This window comes from Mugil cephalus, chromosome 19 (genome assembly GCF_022458985.1).
Source record: "Mugil cephalus isolate CIBA_MC_2020 chromosome 19, CIBA_Mcephalus_1.1, whole genome shotgun sequence".
NCBI classification, from domain to species: Eukaryota; Metazoa; Chordata; class Actinopteri; order Mugiliformes; family Mugilidae; genus Mugil; species Mugil cephalus.
The window spans coordinates 1555848-1580022 of record NC_061788.1 but is presented as its reverse complement, the minus strand read 5'-3'; the positions used below and the strand labels follow the sequence as shown (position 1 = coordinate 1580022).

Here is a 24175-nt window from a genome sequence, read left to right as displayed (position 1 = left end):
ATGAATTTACATTTTACTTTATTAACGGCATTAAATTTTTTTAAAGACAAACTGTACGGACACAACGAGAGGTGGAGGACGGAGTACTCACAGTCAGAGGAGGGGGGGTCGAGGTGGTCGGGATCTGGCTCTGAGCCGGGTTCTATGGGACCCATGTGGATGTGGACTGGGGGGGGTACGGGGCTGAAGGGCTGAGACAGAGACAGGAAGTAGTCGACATGCAGGAAACACTGGACGGACGCTCTCAAAGGATAAAGATGGAGGAGGAGGAGGAGGAGGAGGAGGAGGAGGAGGGGAGGGGCTCTGGGTTTGTTACTGCTGCACATTATTAATATATATATAAATATATATGACGCCCAGGCATTTACAACAGAGTTCCCTCCACTTCCTTCCTTCCTTCCTTCCTTCCTTCCTTCCTTACTTCCTTCCTTCCTTTCCTATCTTTCCTTCCTTCCTTCCTTCCTGTCTTCCTCCATGACCCAGTTTCTCTTCACATTCAGCTCATGGACTCATGTCCTGACATTTTCTTTCAGAGTTCACTGGTAGAATTCACAGTTCATTGGTCCATCAATGATGAGCAGATGCAGCAGAACAGGCCCAAACCAGGACGTTAGCGCCCCCATGTGTCGTGGAGCATCATATTTCTGTTTGTTTTGAACGTTAGCCACGTAGCTAGCCTGCTAGCCAAAGGGTTATTGTATCAAACAGTAACAAACTTTAGAGACGACCGCTGTGTTTATATTGGAACTAAGAAACACCATCAGTTCAACGAGGACCAAAGAGACGAGGAAATAAAAGCAACAAATAAACAAATGTTTTCTAAAGAGTTGGAGCAGAGTGGGACGGGAGGACGGGTGGACAGGTGGACAGACAGAAAGACCGTAGTAAGTGTTATACAGTGCCTTTTCAGCAACACTGTGGGACAAAGAGGAGAAACGAACTGTATTAGTCAGAGAAAACAAAGCCACGAATGACACAGACACAACACATGGAGACACATTTAAAAACACAGTAGAAGAAGATGGATCCTGGTCCCTCACCTCCTCGTCGCTGTCCGGCTCCACCACCTTCTTGTCCTTTTTCTTCTTCTTCTCGTCCTCCTTCTTCTTCTTGTCTTTGTCTGGCAGGATGTCGTCCAGCCAGGCCAGGTCGTGCTGGGAGAACATCAGATCCAGCAGCTTCCGCACGACCATCAGACCCAGGATCTACAAACAGGGAAAGACCATCAGACCATCAGACCATCAGACCTAGACTATCAGACCATCAGACCTAGACCATCAGACCTAGACCATCAGACCCAGGATCTACAAACAGGGAAAGACCATCAGACCTGGACCATCAGACCCAGGATCTACAAACAGGGAAAGACCATCAGACCATCAGACCATCAGACCTAGACTATCAGACCATCAGACCTAGACCATCAGACCTAGACCATCAGACCCAGGATCTACAAACAGGGAAAGACCATCAGACCTGGACCATCAGACCCAGGATCTACAAACAGGGAAAGACCATCAGTTTCAGAAAGACAGTTAATAGGGAACTTGACAAACTGAAGACATGGATGAAACATCCTCAAGAAACCGTAAAGGTCCAGTTCTTTCTTGTTCTAGCTTTGTGTTTTCTGGGTAAACTATGACCAGGACCAGGACGACTTAAAAGCCTCCACAGACAAGTCCTACTGGGTTCTACAGTTACTGATGGGACAAAGAAGGCAAAATGATCATCTCTACTATATGGAATGAGAAGGACTGAAGGAAGGGAAGCCCTCCTGCAGCTAACATGCTAACTATGGGTGGAGACTGGAAGCAGTTTTGACTGTATCCTTCAGATGTCATCGATTCCTCAAGATCCCAGGCAACCGCTAACCAGCTTCAGTCACGTTTGCTTTCACACTAAGATCATTCCCAGCCGTACTCACCATTACTGGGAAGATGATGGCCAGGAACGTGGACTTGAGGATCCAGAGGACGGCCAGGCAGACGATCTGGACCAGGGTGAAGAGGTGAACCCGTCTCAGGGGGACGTGGCGTAGGAAGGAGAAGTCGGGCTGGTGTTTGGCTGGCATCAGATACAGCTTGATACGCTCCCAGAACTGGAGGAGGAGGAGGAGGAGGAGGAGGAGGAGGAGCAGGATGGACGACCACGGTTTAGAAACGGTTCAAAAACCTTTGGACTCTTCAAAGAAAACGACTTCGACCCACCTGGATGCCGCTCAGAGAGGCCACTCCCATGTAGAGGAAGACTCCGTAGAGGACCGGCATGGGGATGAACTGAATCAGAGAGACCAGCAGTGAAGTTTGAACTTCAATAAAGAATAAAAGTAAACGATTTAAGGAAAAATGCCTCCAACAAACTGACCTGGAGGACGGGAGCGAGGAAGACCGAGAGTCCAGTCAGAACGAAAACCAGAATACCCGTCAACCTCTGCTCTCTAGAGACGGAGAAAATATTAATTAATCGCCACTAGATTAAGATCGTCTGGGCTGATAGAGACATGAAACAGACACCAACATAGAGCAATATTTTAACCATAATACCCAAAATAAAACATAACTTTAAAGAAAATCAGCTCTTTTAAATGCATTTCTGATCCTCCATCTTTATTTTACGCCATCAGATGTGTTAGTTTCTTTAGTCGCTATTGAAGACGATGCAGTTTAGGAGAAAATCTGTCAGAGGACGAGACAGAAAGGAGATTCTTCTATCAACTGACCCAGTGATGAGGAGGAGGAGGAGGAGGAGGGTTGAGAGGAGGACTGATCAAAAGTTTAAGACCAGAGCTAAAAAAAATAAAATCCTCAAAACAGAAATGAACGAGTCAAAAAGGACTCAGTGATGAGTAGCTCCTCCATTCATTAACTCGAACTCATTCTAACTGTGGATCAGATGATGAATCAACAGCCTGTTTCTTCTTGTTGCATTTTCAAATTCTACTTAGAACCTTGTTGAGATCCAACAGGTTCTTCTTCCAGCGGTGGAGACCAGGTGGAGGTGTCAGTGGTAAATGATGGAGATGAACATGTTTGTCCTCCAGTCTTTAACTTTATTGACTCATGTGAACGTCCAGGACTAGAACTAGAACCTGCTCCTCTCTCCCTGAACCAACCGCTCCCTGAGTTTAACAGAGGAGCTGGTGAAGACTTAAATATTCATGTCGTCTTTAACTTCTCTGTGATGAGCTCAGCTTCGTCTTCGTCTCACCTGACCCCCAGGAACTGGGGCTGCTCTCCGGGGGCGCTGGATTCACTCTCCATCTTCAGAGAGTCGATGTGGGCGATGGAGATGACGGTGGCCGCCACGTACCAGGGCAGACCCATGAAGGAGCAGACTGCCATCAGGACCCCCACCCAGAACAGGTCCAGGTGATAGCCACAGCCTTTCTGCAGCCGGGGCAAGAGGGGGGAGTTCTTCTTCTCATTATTTTTATTATTATGAAGTTACTATTGACAGTTCCGTTTTTTTGTGTGCAGACCTTCAGCTTGTTTTCTTTGCGGTTGACGATGACGGCGCTGATTTGCTGGTCCATGAAGATGAGGATGGTGACGAGGAGGGCGGGGACGAAGCTGGCCACGTACCACCACCAGGGGTTCTTACCGAACGGCAGCACCAGCCAGCCTCGGTCTGGACGCGTCGGCTACACGACAAGAAGTAGACAAGAAATAAATAAACACACAAGCGAGGACGGTCATCGCTTCACATCTGTATGAGGGAGTCGGCAAAAAGATCATACGTTTGTTAGTAGATTTTTAGATGTTAAGTAGTATGTAGGAGATGAACAATAAATCATTTTATTCAGGTAAAACATGCAACTTCTGTCTCATTATAGCTTCTATGAAGCATAAAGGTTCATTTAGATTTAATGCGCCAACTTTTTAAGATGAAAAAATGAAGCAAAACTTCTTTCCTCTGTGGTATAAGAAGCTCAAAGTACTTAGTAGCACTACCACAGCTAGCATGCCTGTAGAAAGTTAAAGGATTTAAAGGTTTAAATACCTTGAACTCTGTTGGTACGATTAGCTTGGGTGTGTCTAACCCCATCAACATATCCAGACCCACAAAGGTCATGATTGACATGAAGATGGCAAAATCACTGATTAGCTTCCTCAGCTAGCGGCCGACCAACAAACAAACAACAAAAACGAAGAAGGAAGACGAAACGTCCAAGAGGACGGTTCCAACGTGAGGGAAGTAGAGACAGAGAGAAGAGAGAGTGAAAGAATCTTTTAAACTGATCAAAAGGCGTTGAAGAGGACAGAAAGGTCTGAATGAAGGTGGGAGCTGTGCAGGCAGGACCTTGAGCTCAGTGGGGACATGCAGCTTGGGTGTGTTGAGGTCCAGGAGGGCGTCCAAGCCACAGAAGACCAGGATGGAAATGATGATGGAAAAGTCACTGATGAGGGAACGGAGCTGGAGAGGGATGGATATGGAGGAGGAGGAGGAGGAAGGTTCATAGTCATTCAGGTTGTGGTGTAAATAAAAAAAAAGAAGCTGAAACAAACAAACTGGACTTGGACTGTCCTCAACCTTTAACTAGGCACAACCCATAGCAAACACAAGAAGGATTCACTCCAGGAACTACATTCATAGATAGTGTTAGCTACATGCTAAATGCTAATCCATGGTGCACGGCACTGTTTAAATATGTGAAAGTAAAAAGTCTGAACTTTTCAAGAGGGAAAAGACAAGGACATTCAACCAGGAGTGGTTGAAGAGGAACACTTTGTTAACAGGGAGCTTGTCAAAAAGGTGCTTGGTGAGTCTAATGATTTTTAATCTAAATGGAATTGATAATGTAGTTTACATAATGTTTGATTTATTGTGTAATGTGTGTAATGTGTAACTGTCTGTGGTGCTGACATGGCTGTGGTGACTGTATTGATTGCTGTGTAATGGGTGTGTGCGCCGTTCACACCATGACTCGTCCATTATGTGTTTTTATTATTCTCACATTATTGTTTCGATCCTGAGTATCTGATATAGTGAGAGCTTGAATGTTGCCGTTTGGTGGCGCTTTTGATGTGACAATATATGACGTCACTTTGTGTGATGGCATCATTCAGCTGTAATTTTGTTGTTACCTGTTTGTGCTGTGGTCTCCTCTCTCACTTGCTAGTGTGGTTTTGTTGTGAGGGTATTGATTGTGGTGTTTCTGGAATGTATTATAAGATTTTCCTGCATGGCCCCAGAATTTACAAACCAAAATTGCCACTGTTCATAGTATTTATATGAGCAGCTAGCTAGTTTTGATAGCTAATGCTAACTGAGATCACATGACGAGGTCACGCATTTTGAACTAAGAGATTGTGTAGTTTGAATATCCGATATTTAAATAACATATTATCATATTAAATAACATTCTGGTCTCATCTCATTAACATTTCCTCCTAGTTTTTACCATCAGGTGTTAGTTCTAACTCGTGGTCACTGATGATTATTTTTCGTCTTGTTAAGGAAATTAAATGAAAAGTGCAAGAAACTCAACAAGTCCAGTTGTTTCAGCTTTTTTTTTTTTTTTTGTGGAGATGAAACTCAGAGCAGCTTTAAAAGGAAAAGGATGGTGACATTCTACATTTATTATTTAAGTATTCTTATTTATCTGTTTTGAGCTTGTGAACATTATAATCCAATCTTAGAAAGTAAATCCCATTCGTGGTTTCATATCACCGGTCCTTTCCCTCATTAGGACTCCAGTGCTTCACATGCAGGTTTCCTGGTTTGCAGCATTAAAGTCGTATCCGGGAAAGTTTTCATCCTACAGGTGTTGACACATGCTCCGGCTTCGTCTTACCTTCGTCGGGAAGTAGCGGCTGAACTTGAACTTCTTGAGGGAAACGGTCATGGAGTAGGTGCCGAAGAAGAGGATGAAGGACATGAGGGCCAAGTCGGGGACATACTTACAGGAGTTCCCCACCAGCACGCCGCCATACTTTACACACTCCTTCTTACTCAGCTGACTCCAGTCCATGTCTGTCAAGTTAAACTACACCAACGGAGGGAGGAGGAGGACGAGGAGATATGGAAGGATGGGTAGAGGAGTGGAGACAAAGCAGACAAAAGAGAGAAAAGAGACAAGCGATAACAGAAGAAAAAGAAGCCACGGAGCTCTAACAGCCACATGAATAAAAACTTCACCTCGGCCTGTAATTAGCAAGAGTCATTCCTAAAAAACATGATGAGCTCAGGACGTAAACCTCTGTTTTGACCCAGATGTAATTCTTATTAGAGTTTGAGTCTGGGAACATCTGGATTGAATTGACCTTTTGCAAAAACCTCGCCCCCAATTATCCAATCATGCATCCTAGCAACTGTTACTATGTAAACAAGGTCCATCAAGCTGCCTTCATTGAGCTGTCGCTTCCAAACGTATTGTGAAAAATAAATGAAACCCGTGTTGTCTAACCGCGAACATGGTTGAATTTCCACGAATATGTATGAAGTGACATCATCCGGAAGCGGTCATGGGGTTTCTCAGATGTTGACCGATATGCTTTCCAATCAATGATCATATTTTCCACCCAACATTGCATATTTTAATATTGTGGATATAACCGTCCACTGCACACTGTAACCCTGCTGTACCTTGATTCGTCCAGTTTATCTACGCTTGATAAATACAGGCTGAGATTTCTGTGGCTCAAACTTGACACGACAAAAACACCATCAAACTACTTAAAAAAAAATATTTTCACAAATCTCAGTAACAACAATTTGTAAAAGAGATTCTGAAACCTCTCATTTTTTCGGCCTTCTGTCACTTACCAGCAGAGACATGTTATCATCTGAGGGTGGAGCTGAAACATTCAAGCCCAGCACAGATGCTGAAGACAAAAAAAGAAGAAGAAATAGAGAAACAAATTAATAATGAGTGGATTTTTGGATTCAGACCTCAATTTAACATCCATGTCCATCTTAAAGTGATTCCATCTGAGTCGACATTGTGTGACCGCATTCCTTTGGTTAGTGTGAAGCCATGAGTCCTGATCCCATTAAAGACCAGCTACTGACCAGGATATGACTCTGAGGATGGAGGAAGCCTCCAGGTTTCAGCTCTAATCCGAGTCTTTGTCTATAAAATAAATTAGAACTTCTTCCTTTCCATCTGGTTCCTAAATCTAGATCATGTCTCCAAGTCAATAACCATGTGTTCCTGGTTCTGGTCCAGTGGTAGGTAGAGATCCATCAGAGACAGCAGCTGATACAATATTCTACTGACCACATGGTGGCGCTGCTGCTGATTTACACACAGACTGAGACCAGATCTCCAGTTCTGGCTGAGGACGAATTAATGGAGACACGTTTTAATTCATTAACACCAGGTAAATGGACCAGGTGAAGACCAGAATGGACATCAGTGCTTATCCCTAGTCACAGTTGTAGCAGATGATAAACTTCATCATCACTAACAGCTCATCTCTATGGACATACTCACTTTTTCAGACAGCATCCAAAAATGTGGCAAAAACAGAAAAGATACAGAAAATCACCACAGAGTAAAGACTGAAAGTGAAAACCCAGGATGTAGGAGCATGTACTGTCCTCGTGTCTTTATTAATCAAACGGTTTGAAGACTCACCCTGGTCTGGAGCGATGCATTCACACTTGTAGGACGTGATGAAGTCTGGTTTGAAGCCTCGGTTGATTGGGTAATACTTAAAGGATCCCACCTGTCGAGAACAAGAGGTTTTCACACTTCTCAAATCTTAAATCTTTTTACCTCGACATGAACTAACTAAGTTTTGTTCAAGGATTCGTTGGCGCTCGTTACCCACCATCTTCTTGATGGCGTCAGAGATGAATATGAAGGAGATGAGGCTGGAGAACCCCTCCTCTGTGAAGCGGGTCATGTATTTGATGATGTAGCTGGCGTCTGAGATGACCAGCAGGAAACACTGCAGACAGGAGTGAAGGCCGATCCACAGGCGTAGCTCCATGTAGTCTATACTGTTGCTCCTGCCAGGACAGAAGGGAAGGGACGAACATTAACGTGTTGTCGCCACTCGCACAGAAGCCAATCGAGAGCTTTAGCATGTGTGCGTCTCACTTGCTGAACTCGTAAAGCAGCTTTTCAAAGATGAGAATGGGTCCGGTGGAGCTGAGGATGATGAGAGGCTGCCCGCTGAAGACGCAAAAGACGGTCCCTGCTAAAGCGGTGCCGAGGAAACTCTCCATCACTCCCTGAGGCACAGAGACGGATAGAAAGACGTGAATTCACATGTGAGGTAGTCAGGAAGCTTTTTTTATGCAGCAGCCCTCATTGCAGACCTGGTAGTTGTCGGTGGCGTCCCCTAGAAGTCCTCCAAAGGTGATGGCATTGGTGATGCAGCCCAGGTAGATGAAGAGCACAGCAGAGATGGACTGGATATGGAAACCATCGTAGATATCACTGCAGTACCATGGCATCTTCCTTTTGATGTCCAGCCACAATCCACCACAAAATCTATTAAAGCAAGCACTCGGTTAAGATAAAAGAACTCGACCACAGTCCAAAAGGTTTATTAAAAGGGCAACTGGACTTGTAGAGATCTGACAGGTGGATACTTACCTGTGGTTAAAGGGATACGCCACCTGCTTACTACTGGACCGATTTTAAAATGCTTTTTCTCACTTATCCAACTGTGGGGAATACGGTGAGTGACTAAATTTTACATAGGGCTGGTGTATCCCTTTAAGGGAAGTTGGTGCTCCAATGAAGCCATTATCAGTCACAGGCTCCAGTCTCAAGGTGTGAACAGTGTCTTGGGGACAGAAGTTAAGACTGGATTGTAAATTGATGGCAGATTATATCTCAGTCCACCTCCTCCGTTTAGAGAAGGATTTTTCCAATCTGACATGGCTTCCTTCACTTGTCTATGTCAGATTGTAGCCATTAAAGGCAACTAGTGGCACCAGTTTCTGGTTCTTACAGAAACAAGTCAAGCAACATATTTAAACCTCAAACTTCCCTCCGGTCTCTTACAACTGAGGACCTTCATAAAACTCAACCATAGCTGGACTGTGTCACATGGTTTAGACCATGGGTGCAAAAACAGTCAATTGACCGGTAGATCACGTTTCATTCTAAAAAAAGCTTTAGATGTTGGTCTATCATCTGTCCTCAGTGTGGTACTTGACACTTGGTTGAAGCAAGTTAAGCTAAGTAGTTAACCTTTCAGTTTATATCTATGAAAGAAGTATAAAAATGAGTGGGAGAACTGGACCAACAAAGAAACCAAAAACTACACAGAACAGGAGGAGGAACGAGTTGAATTGAATTGTGCCATGAGGCTTCGTGCAGTTATGCAAGGTGTGCCAATATATACACATATGTAGGGAGACCTCTAGTATAGACATTTTCCAGTCCTCTCATACCTCCCAGTGAATTTCAGCTCCTCTCCAAGCTCATGTGGAGCTGGAAGCTCCTCGTCTTCTCCACCAGCTGCTCCGCCCGCCGAGCCGTTCATCTGACCCAGCTCATTCAGGTTCAGCACCGACTTCCTGGGATCAAAATACATTCAGACACATTTCAAAACAACAAGCAACCACTTTCACATCGTTTTAACTTTATTCGTTGCCATTTATCACAGGGTGATTATCATATTCCTGATGTTCTGTTTGCTGGTTCTCTTTGTAATCTGGTTCTAAACTCAGTAAAAGATATTTAACATTTTTCTACAGGCAAAGGGAAATAAACTGATGATTCGTTCAACATACAAGGCCGGTTAAGTCCACAGAGAACCATATCAAACACATGAAACACAAATAATTTACTTTGTTTATTCAGGAAAATGAGCCAATATTAGATATCTGTGAGGTGTAGGAGTAAATGCACCAAATAAGAGTCCATCAGTTCACAAGTGTTTAAAAAGGATGTGATGAAAGGTTTTGTTTTAAAACTGTAAACTACTCAGCGGTTACCAGACACATTTACTGCTGCACCAGATTCTGAAAGCAAAGGTTCACATACTTAGACTCAGAGATACACAACTAAAAGATGATTCATTTTCTTGAATTAATAATAAAATGCACAAGTATAATATTTATTTTTCATGTGTTTGACTGGGTTCTCTGTGTCTACTTTCAGGACTCGTGATGTTTTGAAGGATCCAGAATCATTTAACTTTCTGCATCCTCTGCTTCATTATTCTGCTTTATTTAAAGCCGCTGTCCTCATTAGGGGACGCTTTAGCCATCTAGTGGTAGCAAAGTGTCAATACACTAGTTGGAAAGAACATGATTCATCAGATTCAATTTACAGACGATCACAGGACAAAAGTGGACGAAGAGCAAAACCAAATCAAATTTTACAGTTAAAAATTTTTTCTTTATGCTTATTAACGTTTCTATTTTTTTTCATTTTTTTTCAAAAACTGGTGAAAGATGACGCTTAGTTTTTATACTTCTTAGGTCCTGCTGATCCCAAATGCTTGGAGAAATTAAGAATGAAGAAAGCAAACAAAAGCTCAGGTCCCAGGAGGTTAAACAGCTCTGTACATGAATGCAAAGACAGCATAAAATAAAATATGTTTTACGTTTAGCACGTACCTCATGTCTGCTGATGGAACTTTCTTAGGAGGTTCAATGCGTATTTTGGGGTCCCATTCTCCCGGAGGAAGGACAATCACCTCATCGAGAAACTCATCAACACCTGCAATCAGGTCCTCACGGTCTCTTGCTTTATAGGCGACGTCGCTGAACAGCTGGCAGGAAGCAAAGACTAAAGTCAAACCAAAGGATTTGTGCTCTGATGAATGGGGAATTCGTCACTTACATCATCCACCATGAGCGTAGCGATGGCTCTGCCGATCTCATTGTAGGACTTGGTTTTGCCCTGAGGACCCAGCAGGATGAAGAGAAACCTGTGAGGACAGAAGGTTGCAAGGGTGAAACATGCACATGCCAATATATTTGAGTGTAGTTGACGGAGAGAAGTAGGGGCGCCCCCACCTGGTTGGAACAGGGACCTCGGTGAGGCCTCCAAGAGTCGTGGCTTGAGCCAAACGCACAAAGGAGACGAAAGGCTTGTCCAGGAAATCCACCTCACCAATCAGGACGTTGGACGCTTCGGCATCACGAGGAATCTTCTTCATGAACTTATTCTTCAGCTGGAAGGACAGACGGAGAGGAGAGTCACCAGCAAGAAGAACAGCATTAGTTCAGTGAAACACATCTGTGTCCTTTACAGAACCCAAGGAAGATAAGTGGTCGCTACGATTGACTTTCAACAGCCTCTAGACTCATCCAGAGTTCATCCCACAAACCTCTGGGACCAACAACAACGTTAGTTTGATGGAAATCTCTTTCATAACAAAATAAAATAGTTTAAAAACTGAAAATATCTCTAACTAGTGACATCGAGCCCTGATTAAGAATCAAAGCAAATATTAATCCAACACAACCTGAACCACGGCCTTGGACCCAGAGTTTGATTCTCCAGCAGCTGGTTGGTTTCATACCTCCTCCTCCTCCTCCGAATGTGAACCAAGGAAGCACGTGGCAGTGGAGTGGTGGCTGCTTAGATTCAAATCTCTTCATAATCTGTTAATGCAGCTTTCAGAGTCAATTCACCAGCTGGTCCTCATTCACTCGGCCATAACTTCTTGGTCTTAAGCAACCAAAAACAGGACATTTCAACCTAAACCATAATCCACTAGCTCCAAGCAGCTGTACTTATTCTGGTCCTGTCAGTTTTCTGTGAACAAATAACTTCCTCAGAGGACAAACTCATCTCCAGCCTTGAATTATTTGTCAAGATATCGACCCAAATAAGAAACATGCAACCAGACCGGAGCTGAACTCACTGATGTTCCTTTTTTGGAACATCAGTGACGGATCTGTTCAACTTTTCACAACAACAAAACAGAAATAAAATAAAACCACCGTTATTGTCCCAGAGGCAACAGGAAATCAGCAGATAATTCAATGAGTTTTAAAAAGGTGGAACTTTGATTTGAGAACTGTGGGTGTGGTGACGTGCTATAGATTATAGATAGAGCATTGTGGGAAACGTAGGTGAAAGTCAGAACAGATCTCCCTTCATCCAGCAAAGCTGCAACATCAACTCATGATCCTCTGCAGGTTCATCTCGACCAGTGGGAAACAAATGCTGTAAACTAAGAATGTTTCCAAAAATGTCAGTGTTAATAGTTTATTTCCACCATGAATGAACAGAAGAGGAATCTAAATCAAATCAGGATCTGGTGTGACCCCATTAGCCTTCCAGACAGCATCAGTTCTTCATGAAGGAACTCAATCATCTTGGAGAACTGACCCCATATCTTCCTCAGTTAATCCAGACTCCATCCATGATGCTGAGACCAGGACTCTGGGGGGTCATGCTGTTCTTGTTTCCTCTGAAGATAGTTCTTAATGACCTTGTCTGGATGTTTGGGCTCTTTGTCCTGTCGCAGAATAAATGTGGGGCCCGTCCTCCTCCTCCCTGATGGTCTTGATGATGGATTAGTATCTACCTGAGGACCAGACTCTTCAGGAGCCTCCACCATGCTTCTGGTTCTGGTTCATAGTGGAGTCTCTTGGTCTTGTTTCCATGTCAGAGGGACGGATGTTTGGCTGCAGCTCTTCCATGAAGACCACTTGTCTCCAGACTGGTCCAGACATTAGATGGTGGACCTGGGTCAGTTCTGAGCTCATGTCTCTGCTGGACGTCTTCACATTTAAAAGGGAAATAATCTTGATGTGTTTTTCATCCTCTAAGTTTCCTTGGTCGACCACTGAATCTAACTGACTTGACTTTGTTGAAGTGGACATAAAAGGGCTGATGCTGGTTTGAGGGAAAGTCTGGTAGCACCAGATATTGATGGGACTTGTTCACTTGCTTTGCATTTTGTAAATTGATAAAAATAAAGAATCATTTTGTATATTTTTGAAAACGTTCTTAGTTTATAGCATACACACCTGCCTAAAACTTCTCCACAGTACTGTATATATTTTATTTTTTATATTAACTCGTGTGAGCTGAACATAAAAAACAGAGAGAATGAGATCACCTGGTCTGAGCTCGGTGTGTCTGAAATATCATTCATGCTTCGGCTCTGAGCTGGATCTGCAAATGAGGAAACACTTTTAGATTCAACATTTACTCAACAAATGATCCATAGAGACCTTCATCGTGACCAGAGGTTTCTGTGAAGGATTATATTTTTAATGGCTCACTTCTTTCCCCCCTCCCCAACCCTCTCCCTTTAAAGCAGATTTGGGAACAAATGAAATTAAACAGAGGAACAAGAACACAGAGCCCCAAACAATCCCCCGATAAGCCCCTTCACCCGGAGAGATTCACAATAGAAATCAGCAAAGGTTCACACAATGGGAGCCAAATCTCTAAAGAAAACACATATTATGGCCAACACGTCGTATCCGTGGGGAGTTCATACGCTACACAAATATACACAGACACACACATATACAGGAAGCCACGTCAAGAGAAGTCATGCAGCAGCTGAGTTAGTTATGTTAGAAATGTTAAAAGAGAATGAATCAGTGGCTACGTTCCCATGGAGACCAAAGCTCCTCCAATAATCACACTGATGTACAACTCCTTCTTCTTCTTCTTCTTATCCTCCCCCTCCTACACTTCTTCTCCTCTCTTCTTTTTCTTTTCCTACCCCCTCATCCTCCTCCTCCCACTTCTTCTTCTTCTCCTTTCTTCATCCAACCCCTTTGTTTCATTCTCCTTCTTCATTCCTCCCTATTCTTCTTCTTCTCCTTCTCCTCTATTTCCAGTAGATGTGATGCTTCTCTCCATCAGTAAAGTTCTACAGTGACTGACGTTCTGATGGAAACACATGCATTTCTTTAGTCTCCATGGAAACGCAGACCTCTACCTTCAGAAACAGTGGCCTTGTGGGAATATTTAAATGAACTGAATTTCCTTATGAACAAAGAAAACTTGTGTTTGAAGCACACATAGTTAAAAATGTATGAAAGTGATGTTGGTGTAGGTGCAGGGATGGGTCTGCTTCAGGTTTTATCTGAGACTGGATACCATTTTGTGACGTGCAAGTTGAAGAGAATATTAATTTAAATAATATAAATAAAAAAAGACTGAGAAATAAATGAACCAATATAAAATAAATAATAAACCAGTGTGTTGGGGTCTGTCAGGCATCAAAGACGCTACATTTCTGGTCTTTTAATAAAATGCTATGTGTGGTCAGATGTTGAGTCTAATTCCAGGTGTTTCCTCCTTGTTGCATCTTTAGAGGTGAAGTCCAGACAAACTTTAGACAAACGTTTGGTCTCAGACATTTTGAAGGTTCACTTCCATCCATGCAAGTGAAAAACTGCATCAATAGAGCTAAGGAGGCTAAGCTAATTAAAAACTCACTGGCACCAAATGAAGCACCCAGATCAGTCCGGTTACTACCATTAGCATCAGCACCGGTAGCATCATGGTACCCAGTATCTGTACCCATCCCTATGTAGGTGTTGGTATGAGTGGTGGTGTATAGTTGTATAGATGTATAAATGTACAGTTGTATAGACGTATGGGTGTAGGTGTGTTTAGACTCACGCAGGCGGCCAAGGCTGCTTGACTGCCGAGAGCGTAGGTCTTCTGTGGAGCGGTGGATCCCAGAAGCTGAACTAGTGCTACGACTCAGATTAACCTGAGGACTACGGCCTGACAGAGCAGCACAGAAGAGTTTGGTTTTTAACGGGGGCGGTGAGACAGGGGGTGGAAAACAGAGGAAGCGTTAGGACGTAATCAGAAGCTGAGATGATTCTTTTGTTTTTTCTTTGTTGCTGATTGGTGGACGAAGACGCCAGCGTGCAGCGCTAACACACACTTACTGGCGGCGGTGTTGGAGGACTTCCCTATGTCGGCCAGAGAGCGGTGGATGGGTTTCTTGGTCTGGTGACGGTGCTTCCTGAGCAGCACAAAGATGATCTTCTCCTTCAGGTCTGGAGCAACGAGGCCGTCCACTATCTGCCGGTCCACGATGTCCTCTGGAAGGAAAGGAACATGAAAGACGTCTTACTCACCTCTGTGGAAGACGTCTGTGAAGGTTCTTAGTCATCCAGGTCATGGTTTATCCAGAAAGGAAACTGGTTTAGAGAACCAAGACGTCTATAGAACTAAAGGACCTATTTACCTGTGATTCAGATATAATCCTCTATTTCTGAGTTACATTTATTTATTTGTGTGTTTATTTAACAGGGACAGTGCACAGCTCTCAGCCATACCAGAGTTAGCTTCTAGCTAATGTGGATAAACAAACTCTAATTTACTATCCATAGTTATGGCTCTGCTACTTTCCATCTCACTCCACTACATGTCAGACGCAGCTTTAATTACTTTGGAAATTCTAATGGATAATAAAAAAATATATATATTTACTTTACTATTTAAAGAGAAGAACTTTAATGGCATTTCACACAACGAAATTTGGGTTGGCAGCAATCTCCAGTAGCAGGTTGATGTCAGACGTTTAAAGGTAATAAATATATGAATAATAGTTCATATAATAAAATAAATCTAATAAGGGATAATATAATCTGTCTGAAACAACAACAGTTTTCAATATCAGCATATCTTTGTATAGTTTGTATATCTGTATAGCTCATCATTTTTTTATTTTCTATTTTTGTATAGTTTACTTTTATTTTCTATATTGTATACTCAGTTTTCCTGTAGATATTCAGTTGGATTGATCATTTAGGATGGACATATACTATCAGCCTCTGGCTTCTGCCTAAATCCTTTTTTGAGATGTTATGCTGTGTATTGAATCATGGAAAGGGAAAATAATGACCACAATAAAAAAAAAAATGAAATCAAAATGTCATGGCCATCACACATTAAGCTCCGCCCCCAAGCGATCTGACTTCTTAAACTCGAGATGAACCTTTCCTGTAATTGTAGGTGGTGGGAGCTGATCCTCGTCTAGTGCTGGGACGTCCTGAGCTAAAACTCACCAACGATCTGTGGCAGCGAGTATCCCTCCAGGTCCAGCAGGATACTTCCTGTCTGCAGACAAGTCCTGAGCTCAAACAGGCTGTGGAGGGTCAGCGTGGACACGTGAGGTTTGCTCCACCTTTCTCCTCCCTCCTCCACCTTCTCCTCAAACTTCACCCATCTGCAGACAGAGATGAAAGTAGGGTTGGCGATACCAGGAATTTTGGTATCGATCCAATACCAAGTAAATACAGGGCCGATACCAATACCAGTAGCACTGGTGGTGGTGCCCCACTAAATAATTTGGTGTTGTTTTATTTTATTTATTTTGCAAAATAAATAAATAAATAAATAAGTTGATAAGTTTAATATAAAATGACCAGAATATGACTTCAAATAAATAATCACATATAATCACTTAAATATGATCATGAATCCATTTCCCTTCACTTCATAGTGTCAGAGCCTCCTTATCCATTCCACTCATTAATATCCATTTAATTCCAGTAATATTTTTCAGCCTTAATACCAGTGATGGCCCTGGTCAGTAGTGTAAATAAAGTGTGAACTACATTCGTTTTGAGAGAAGATGCAAAGACCTGGAGACTTGCATGAACTCTGCGAGAGGTAATTTGTTGGACTTATAGAAGAGAAACTGTAACAAAAGTATCGATCTCATCACCCTAGTATCGATCCGATGCCGATACCAGCCTTGGTACCGATACCACGCCCTCCCTAGACCAAAGTTCTCTTCTGACTATTTATAGAAGAAACTAATTGATTAGTCTGTCAAGCAGCGTGAGGCCGTTGTGTAATTCAAACCACAGCTTCAGTCACATGTAGCGTCCTGGTCCACCACCCTCCATGTCACCTTCGCCCTCTCAATCCTCAACTAATGAAACGCCTGCATGTGTGTGTGTGTGTGTGTGTGTGTGTGTGTGTGTCGGTACCTCGCAGACTCTTTCCACTCTAACTCGCCTCCCTCCTGCTGCAGCGTGTCCATCTCAGTGAATATCGTGGGTGTCGGCGTGCTGTCATCTTCGGCCAGGATGTGGCGCAGTCGCTCTGCAGCAGGTGACACTAAAAGAAGATAAGAGTGTTAAATCGGAGTTTGATCCAAGTCAGAGGAACGATAAGATAAGATAAGATAAGATAAGATAAGATAAGATAAGATAAGATAAGATAAGACATGATATGACACGATACGATACGATACAATACAATCTTTAGGCGCTGACAGTTTTTCTATGACAAATACACTTTGTTCCAGATTGATTTGAAGCATCATATTTCATTTAGATCAACAGGAAAATGACTTTTCTTTAAGCACCACCTTCTAGGACTGTGTCTGTCGTACACAATTACAGAAATATCTGTTGCATTGATGGACATGATCTTCAGATGTTATCTCTTAGATTCACTGAGACACTTTTCTCCCGGGTTCGTTTATGTAATAAACTCAATTAGTTAAAGACAGATAAATTGTTATTATTCCATCCAGGTGAGAGATATTCACTAGAGGCAGTTCCACTGACTTTGCTCCTCACAGTAACATGAGGAAGGACAGTTTTTTGTACGTGGGAGGAACTTTATGGAACAGATTGCCAGGAAATCTTAAAACCGTTCGTAGCTTGGCAAGTTTTTTTTAACAGCAGGACATTAAGTCTGATGTTGTTTTTTTTATTTATTTTTTATTAATTTCTTGTTTTGATGTAGCTTATTCATTTCTTACAGACTCTCAGACTTCTACATGATCTAGTGAGAGGTGAGGTAGATGTATTGATATATTTATGATATATTTATCTCTGATGAACACACATTTGAATTAGTTTGATTTAAGTTAATGATGAGACAGACCACACGTTGTGCATCATTACACTGAGGTAGTGACTGATGTTGTTAACGCAGAGAAAAACTTGTCGAGTATAATCGTTTGACTGTCTTCTTTGATTAATGTATTAATGTCATTATTGCCTCGGTAGATCTGCTGCCCTGACCCTCCCCTTGGAAAGTGGAAATAGTTCAGTAATATTACTGAATAACTCTTCTTACTTATTACACTTACTTAATAATTTCTAAAAGCTCTCTACGGACTCTGGTCATGTGAGTTTCAGGTGGACACCACTAATAGATGCCTCCCCCCCTCCATCAGTCTATTAGAACTGAAGACTCGGATTAAACGTCTTCAAGAAAACCATCCAGTCGTCCTGAAGCAGAGAAGTGCTGCTCTCATGAGTCCATGATTTCCTGTCTGAGTGAGGATACATAAGTCAGGTTTAAACAGAACATCTATTAGAACTGAAGACTTGGATGAAACATCTTCAAGAAACCAAACAAGTGCATCTGTCTTTGTTTCAGCTTTGTTTTCAGGATACACCATGACCTGGATGATGGAGACCAATACCTAAGGGTACAGACATTCTTTCTTTGTAACCTCCCAACATTATTTCTAATACAGAATGAAATACGTTGCTATGCATCCTCCTCTCAGGTATTTAACTTCTCATCTGTTCGATCTACTGTGGTTTCTCCTTCTTTTTTTCCCTGAACTCACCGGCTCAGATCAGTGAATGAGCTGTGGAGTTTTTGTTTAATCAGCCCGACGATGGAAAGAGCCGTATCTAATTTAAACAACCCCCATTAGTCATCTTTAACGAGCCTCCTCTAATGAGTATCTGAAAGCCATGTGTAATCTATCAGCAGGCACCTTTTTCTAATTTTACTCCGAGCAGATCAATCTCCATTAACATCAGGAGCCTGGAGGGTCGCCACACTGTTGGTCTGCATCTATTTGTGCATTTACCTTTACACACATATATATATATTTATATATATTAGCACACGGCTGCATGTTTATTAACACTAGTCTCCTGGTTTCTATCAGTTTTTCTTCTTAAATTGAGATCTGAGCTCATGAACTGGTCGATACGAGAGCTGCCACATCTAAGCGTCGTAAACCTCAATGTGACATTCACAGAGTCAATCAGCTCAGGGGACGATTATGTAATCTGTGTTAACTGCAACACAACACGATACAACACAATGTTCCGCAGTGCATCCAGCTACACCTACAGCTGAGCTCAGGTCACCAAGAGGTTTGTTATGTTCATAGTTTGCATTCTTATGTGTCTGATCTCCGACCGGCCGATGTAATCCCACAGCAGGAGATCAGGCCATATTACCTTCATTATGGATGAAGGTAATATGTATGAACCACTGGGGAAAATACAAACACACACTGATGTTTTGTAAACTGGGATTACGACTAAAAGCCACTCTAAGCTCAATATGTTTGTACTAATGATGAATTAAGAGCCTAAGTGTGATGCACAACGAGTTGTTTCGGCTCTTTATTTTGTTGCTCTGGTGTGTAATCCCCACTTTGCGCCTCCTGTCTAGCAAATAAATGAAACTCCAAATAGATACATGAGGTTGCATGCATGTTCTGTTATTATGAACCTCGGCCTCATGATAGTTTGGGGAATTGGGAAATAATCAAAGCAGCAGCAGCGCTGTGGAAAGCAGAAGCTGAAGTGCAGTTGTAATATTTACCCTGTAGTGTCAATGTGAACTGAGTTATTACTGGATCACAAATTGCAAATAAGACTCCGGCACAACAGTAATCTGGACAGTATACGTCACTGTTTTGGACAGTTGCAATAACAATAAATTATATTTGCATAAAGCAGCATATCTTTCTCTTTCACGTGTTGATTGGGAGGATTAAAAACTTCATTCATTCATTTGCATTATTGGAAGTCATGTGATTAATCGCAATCAAATACTTTAATCCATTGACAACCCTACTGTACACACATGGCAAATGTGTGTTCCAGGTTAGTTTTGATCCATACTGTACCTTGTGTCTTTCAGTTCATTTTAACTCCTCAAAATTTAAAGAACATCCCTTAAAAGAATATTTAAAACTGACTTTAAGAACTGAGATTAATTTGCATTAATGGAAATCATGCGATTAATCGCGATTCAATATTTTAATCTACTGACAGCCCTAAATAACAAAAGTTAGCACTGCTACCAGCTGTCACTTCTCACTGAAACTCTTTTATCCCATTTCAGATATTAGAGCATCATGTGTCATCGTACTGACATATTGAATTTTACACTTTTTCTGATACTCTGATTGGTTCTACTTGTGCTTTCTGTTTAGTTTTGAGACTAATCCTTAAATAAACTGACATTTTTATATTTCCTCACTGTTTCTTCAGCCACAAGTTCTCAAACAGGGAAAACTAAACTAAATGCATAACTGGAAAGATACTTAGAAATACAATATTTACGCAAGTCTATTTAATTAACACTAATCACTTCATGAGGTGATAATAGACTGTGATCACAACTTCTCATCTCACCTCTCATAATGTCTCATCTCGCAGTATCCCATAATTCTCATCACGCCAGAGAGACTTCATTTGAGGAAGATGAACAACCAAAATACCAAAAAAGTGTTTCCATTGCACTTATGTGATAAACTTTTATATCAATACGTGTGAAAAACCACCTCATGAGAGCATAAAAATGTTTTAGCTTTAGATATTTGGGAGGGTTTTAGAAATGTAGGAGTTTCCTTCACCATTTTCTATTGGAATATTTAGGTTTGTGCATTTCTAGGGGAAATGGAAACCCAACTATCTAAGAAATTTAAACTTAAATGGAACGATGCTAGAGTTAAAACTAGTTAGCAGGTAGCTAGAGAGTCTTGCTAATGCATCATGACTCTACATATCTTTTCAGGGCTGTTTTCCGTCTTTACCTGTGTGGATGCCAGGTAAGTTCCTGTATGAAGCCATGTTCACTGGATCCTCTGAGCTAAGAACCAAACCGGTGAGAGATCCTCAGGTTTGCTTTGGGCCGATAAAATAAAAAACAAAAAAAACAAAAAAACAAAACACAAAACAGGCCTCGAGCTTCCTGCCTTCTTGTAACAGTTCAGCGTTCCTAGCTCTTCACCATCACTAGAGGAAAGTTTCACACCTCCTCACAGACATTCCTCCTTTCTCAGGTTATTTCCACAGCCAGGTTGCTTCTTGCTTCAATTAGCTGTGTGTGACTATGGGAGAAGTCGGTCCGAATAAGACCTGCGCCATGCACTGGGTTGGAAGCGGTCTCCTCTAAGCTGTGGTGGAAATCCACTAAAATCTCCAAAGCAGCAAAGAGCCAGAGGCTTTAAGAGGGTCGACACACACCACAGGGCCCTGGAGTACTCTCCTCCTCCCATGCACACACTCGCACTCTCAAGAAACCCAAGGCAGCACATCCATCGTCAGCATAACTTCACGTCTCTGACGAGTCTGGAGGTCCCGCATCAGAGCCTCAAACCATCCACCATCCACCGGACTCGTGTTTGCTGCACACTTTTGATTCCTGACAAACACATAAAACACTCACAGTCACCCCCAAAGTAACACACACATACACAGCGCGGAGTTCCTCAGCTCTAATCAGCTTACAGGCTTCAGACCTCATGGCCTCTTGGGAACAGGAACCACGCTGCAAAATATTCATGTTTGCACCCAGCAGAGTTTTTAGATTATCTAGCGAACAGCACAGATCAGCGAGGGTCATTCGCCTCTCACTAGGCCGTAGACGTTTAAAAAAACTGTTCCTGAAAGCTGCTAACCTGGAGTAGCCTCGAGTCTTATTAGAATGTGAGTCTGGCATTTCATTATAAGGAGTTTTTCAACCATTACAAAAAAAAGGAAATGCCAACCAATTAACTGCTGCTACTCTTCTGTCCATCACCACATTAAGCCCCGCCCCCAAACGATCAGATTGACTGATCAGATCTTTGAAGGAGCAGCATCAGTTCCAAGCGGAGAGACTCCAGACCAGGGCCAGAAAGTTCACATCTACAGTCCAAACACCTGGACGTGCACTTGCATCACTTGTTTCAGTTTGGAGGTGTTTTTTGGAGGCTTGTGTGGAATCGGTTCAGCTAGGTATCCCAGAATGCATTTCACATACACCAAGGTCACAGTTCCAGAAGGATCGTCCAGTGTCCTCCCCAGAGTATATACGTGAAAATTAAACAGCTCTGAATCATGCTTTGTAGCTTTTCCTAGCCCCCAAACTCTCTCTAGTTCCTTGCTCTTCCTAGTTTTCTAGCCTCTCAGCTAGTAGTAGCTATTACCAGCTTCCTAGCCTCACAGCTAATAATAGCACTTCCTAGCTTCCGAGCCTTCAAACTAATAGGAGCTAATCCTAGCTTTCTAGCGAATAGTATATCTTCCTAGTTTCCTAACCTCCCAGCTAGTAGTATCGCTTCCTAACCAATAGTATCTCTACCAAGTTTTCTAGCCTTCAAGCTAATAACAGCTATTCCTAACCTCCTAACCTCCCAGCTTATAGTAGCTATTCCTAGCTAATCGTATCTCTTCCTAGTTCTCTAGCCTAAAGGTAATGGAAGCTAATGCTAACCTTCCGGCTAATAGTATCTCTTCCTAATTAATAGTTTCTCTTCCTAGTTTTCTAGCCTCCAAGCTAATAGCAGCTCTCCCTATTATCATAGCCTCCTAGCCAATAGTAGCCCTTTTAATTTCCTTGTTCTACTGATGAATCCAGACTACTGCCACCTGCTGGTATGAAGAGTTATTTCCCCTCAGGTGCAGAACTTGTGGACCAGCTGGTCATTGGCTTTAGTCCAGACACAGGAGACGTCACAGTTGGCCTTCATTTCTTTGATGTCAGTTTGACGTGTCACAGCCAGGAGACAGCTATGTAGTTCATGTACGAGAATGGAGATAACCTTTGATTTATCATCTTTAGTTTCTAACCTGAGGGATCTGCCGGCTCGTGGGGCTCTAAATTGGCGTCCTCGTCGTTGTAGTGCTCCTCTCTGTCGTGGTAATATCCTCGGTGTGAGTGGTCGTGGTGGTGGTGGTCGTACTGTCGTGACTCACGCTCGCCGTCGCTGACGTGGGAGTGATGTCGACGTCTTTTCCGCCTGTGGGAAACCGGAACGCCGATGTAGAACGGCTGGGCCTCTGAGACAGAGATACAGTCGAGGTTAGTTAGAGAAACAGGAACATCAGAGGGTTCAGGATGATGTCTTAAACATCTGGTGGTAGAAATACAGTTGGCATCTACACTACACTTTTGACTGGTAGTGTATGTATCTCACATTTATTTAGTATTTTGACTGAAATGAGTTTGGCTCACTAATAAGTGGCAGCATGTTAGCTTAGCACAAAGCTTTTGGTCATTGGCTGACTAACTGATGAACGGCTCGATAGGTAAACCTGAGGATTTAATTAAGGCCTCTTGGTTGGATTATATTTTTCTCACCATCCTCCTCCTCATCGTCGTAGCGTCTGTGACCTCTGCTTCTCCCTCGCTGACAGTCATGATGATCCATCCTGAAACAGACATGAAGAGGAACGTTTTAATACAGATCTCCCAGTGGGTATCATTTTTGAAATAATCGGAATAGCCTGAGATGACTTATGGTTGCTGTAAATAAAACTCACGTTAAAGAATGCTACAATCATCGACGTCATTGGAAACTACAGAAGCTACTCATTCCATTTATACCAAGCATCACATGGCTGGAGCTAACCAGCTAGCCTCAGCTAACAGAGAAAACATGGAGCCAAACATTGAATTTCACAGCCAGCATGTCTATGTTTATACTTCAGTATTAAACAGGTCTGTACGATGCTTTGTAACTTTTCCTAGCCCCCAAGCTAATATTAGCTCTTTCTAGTTTTCTAGTTTTCCAGCTAATAACAGCTATTCCTAGCTTCCTAACTAATAGTAGCTATTCCTTGCCTCCCAGCTTTCGAGCTAATAGTAGCTACTTCTATCATCCTAGCCTCTCAGCTAATAGTAGCTCATCCCAGCTTCCTAGCCTCAAAGCTAATAGTAGCTCTTCCTAGATTCCCAGAGAATAGTATATGCTCCTGGCTTCCTAGCCTTCCAGCTAGTAGTAGCTCCTCCTACCATCCTATCATCAGTCCTACCATCGTTAGAAACTACTCATTCCATTGATACCAAGCATCACATAGCTGGAGCTAACTAGCTAGCCTTAGCTAACGGAGAAAACACGGATGTCAGAATTTCTTATTCTGTCTCAATATTTCACCATATCCTAAAACAAATGACAACAAATGCATCTGATATTCATTTATTGCCTCTATCTCGTGAGTCCATCCACATGATTCTCCATCACCTATCTACCACACGATGACTTGCTTGACAGGATCTGAGCCCTTTGCCTCCACCTAGTGGGCTAATGGTGAAAGTTAGCTTAGCATTAATATG

General features: G+C 42.5%; 1 protein-coding gene across 7 annotated transcripts in view; it reads right to left on the bottom strand.

Moving 5' to 3' along the window:
- Positions 1-24175, bottom strand: part of slc4a5b (solute carrier family 4 member 5b) — a 33920-nt gene that overhangs the window by 4974 nt on the left and 4771 nt on the right. For 2 of the 7 annotated variants that reach the window (XR_007110853.1, XM_047569499.1), the window contains exons 2-26: positions 23201-23271; positions 22690-22899; positions 16849-16978; positions 15919-16079; positions 14794-14949; positions 14516-14623; positions 12990-13045; positions 10930-11087; positions 10754-10841; positions 10528-10682; positions 9355-9480; positions 8269-8443; positions 8048-8181; positions 7776-7956; positions 7580-7670; positions 6766-6824; positions 5795-5986; positions 4000-4113; positions 3479-3640; positions 3208-3386; positions 2365-2437; positions 2208-2276; positions 1925-2098; positions 1041-1205; positions 92-191 (exon numbers count right to left, since the gene is read on the bottom strand). Coding sequence is in view for 5 of the 7 variants with exons in the window: in XM_047569499.1 (XP_047425455.1) it covers positions 92-191; positions 1041-1205; positions 1925-2098; positions 2208-2276; positions 2365-2437; positions 3208-3386; positions 3479-3640; positions 4000-4113; positions 5795-5986; positions 6766-6824; positions 7580-7670; positions 7776-7956; positions 8048-8181; positions 8269-8443; positions 9355-9480; positions 10528-10682; positions 10754-10841; positions 10930-11087; positions 12990-13045; positions 14516-14623; positions 14794-14949; positions 15919-16079; positions 16849-16978; positions 22690-22899; positions 23201-23270 (3286 nt within the window). In the remaining 2 variants the exon portion in view is untranslated. Of the gene's footprint in view, positions 1-91; positions 192-577; positions 916-1040; positions 1206-1924; positions 2099-2207; positions 2277-2364; positions 2438-3207; positions 3387-3478; positions 3641-3999; positions 4114-4299; positions 4414-5794; positions 5987-6765; positions 6825-7579; positions 7671-7775; positions 7957-8047; positions 8182-8268; positions 8444-9354; positions 9481-10527; positions 10683-10753; positions 10842-10929; positions 11088-12989; positions 13046-14515; positions 14624-14793; positions 14950-15918; positions 16080-16848; positions 16979-22689; positions 22900-23200; positions 23272-24175 lie in introns of those variants that run through there. The other 5 variants (XR_007110854.1, XM_047569501.1, XM_047569500.1 and 2 more) reach the window with 4 other exon arrangements.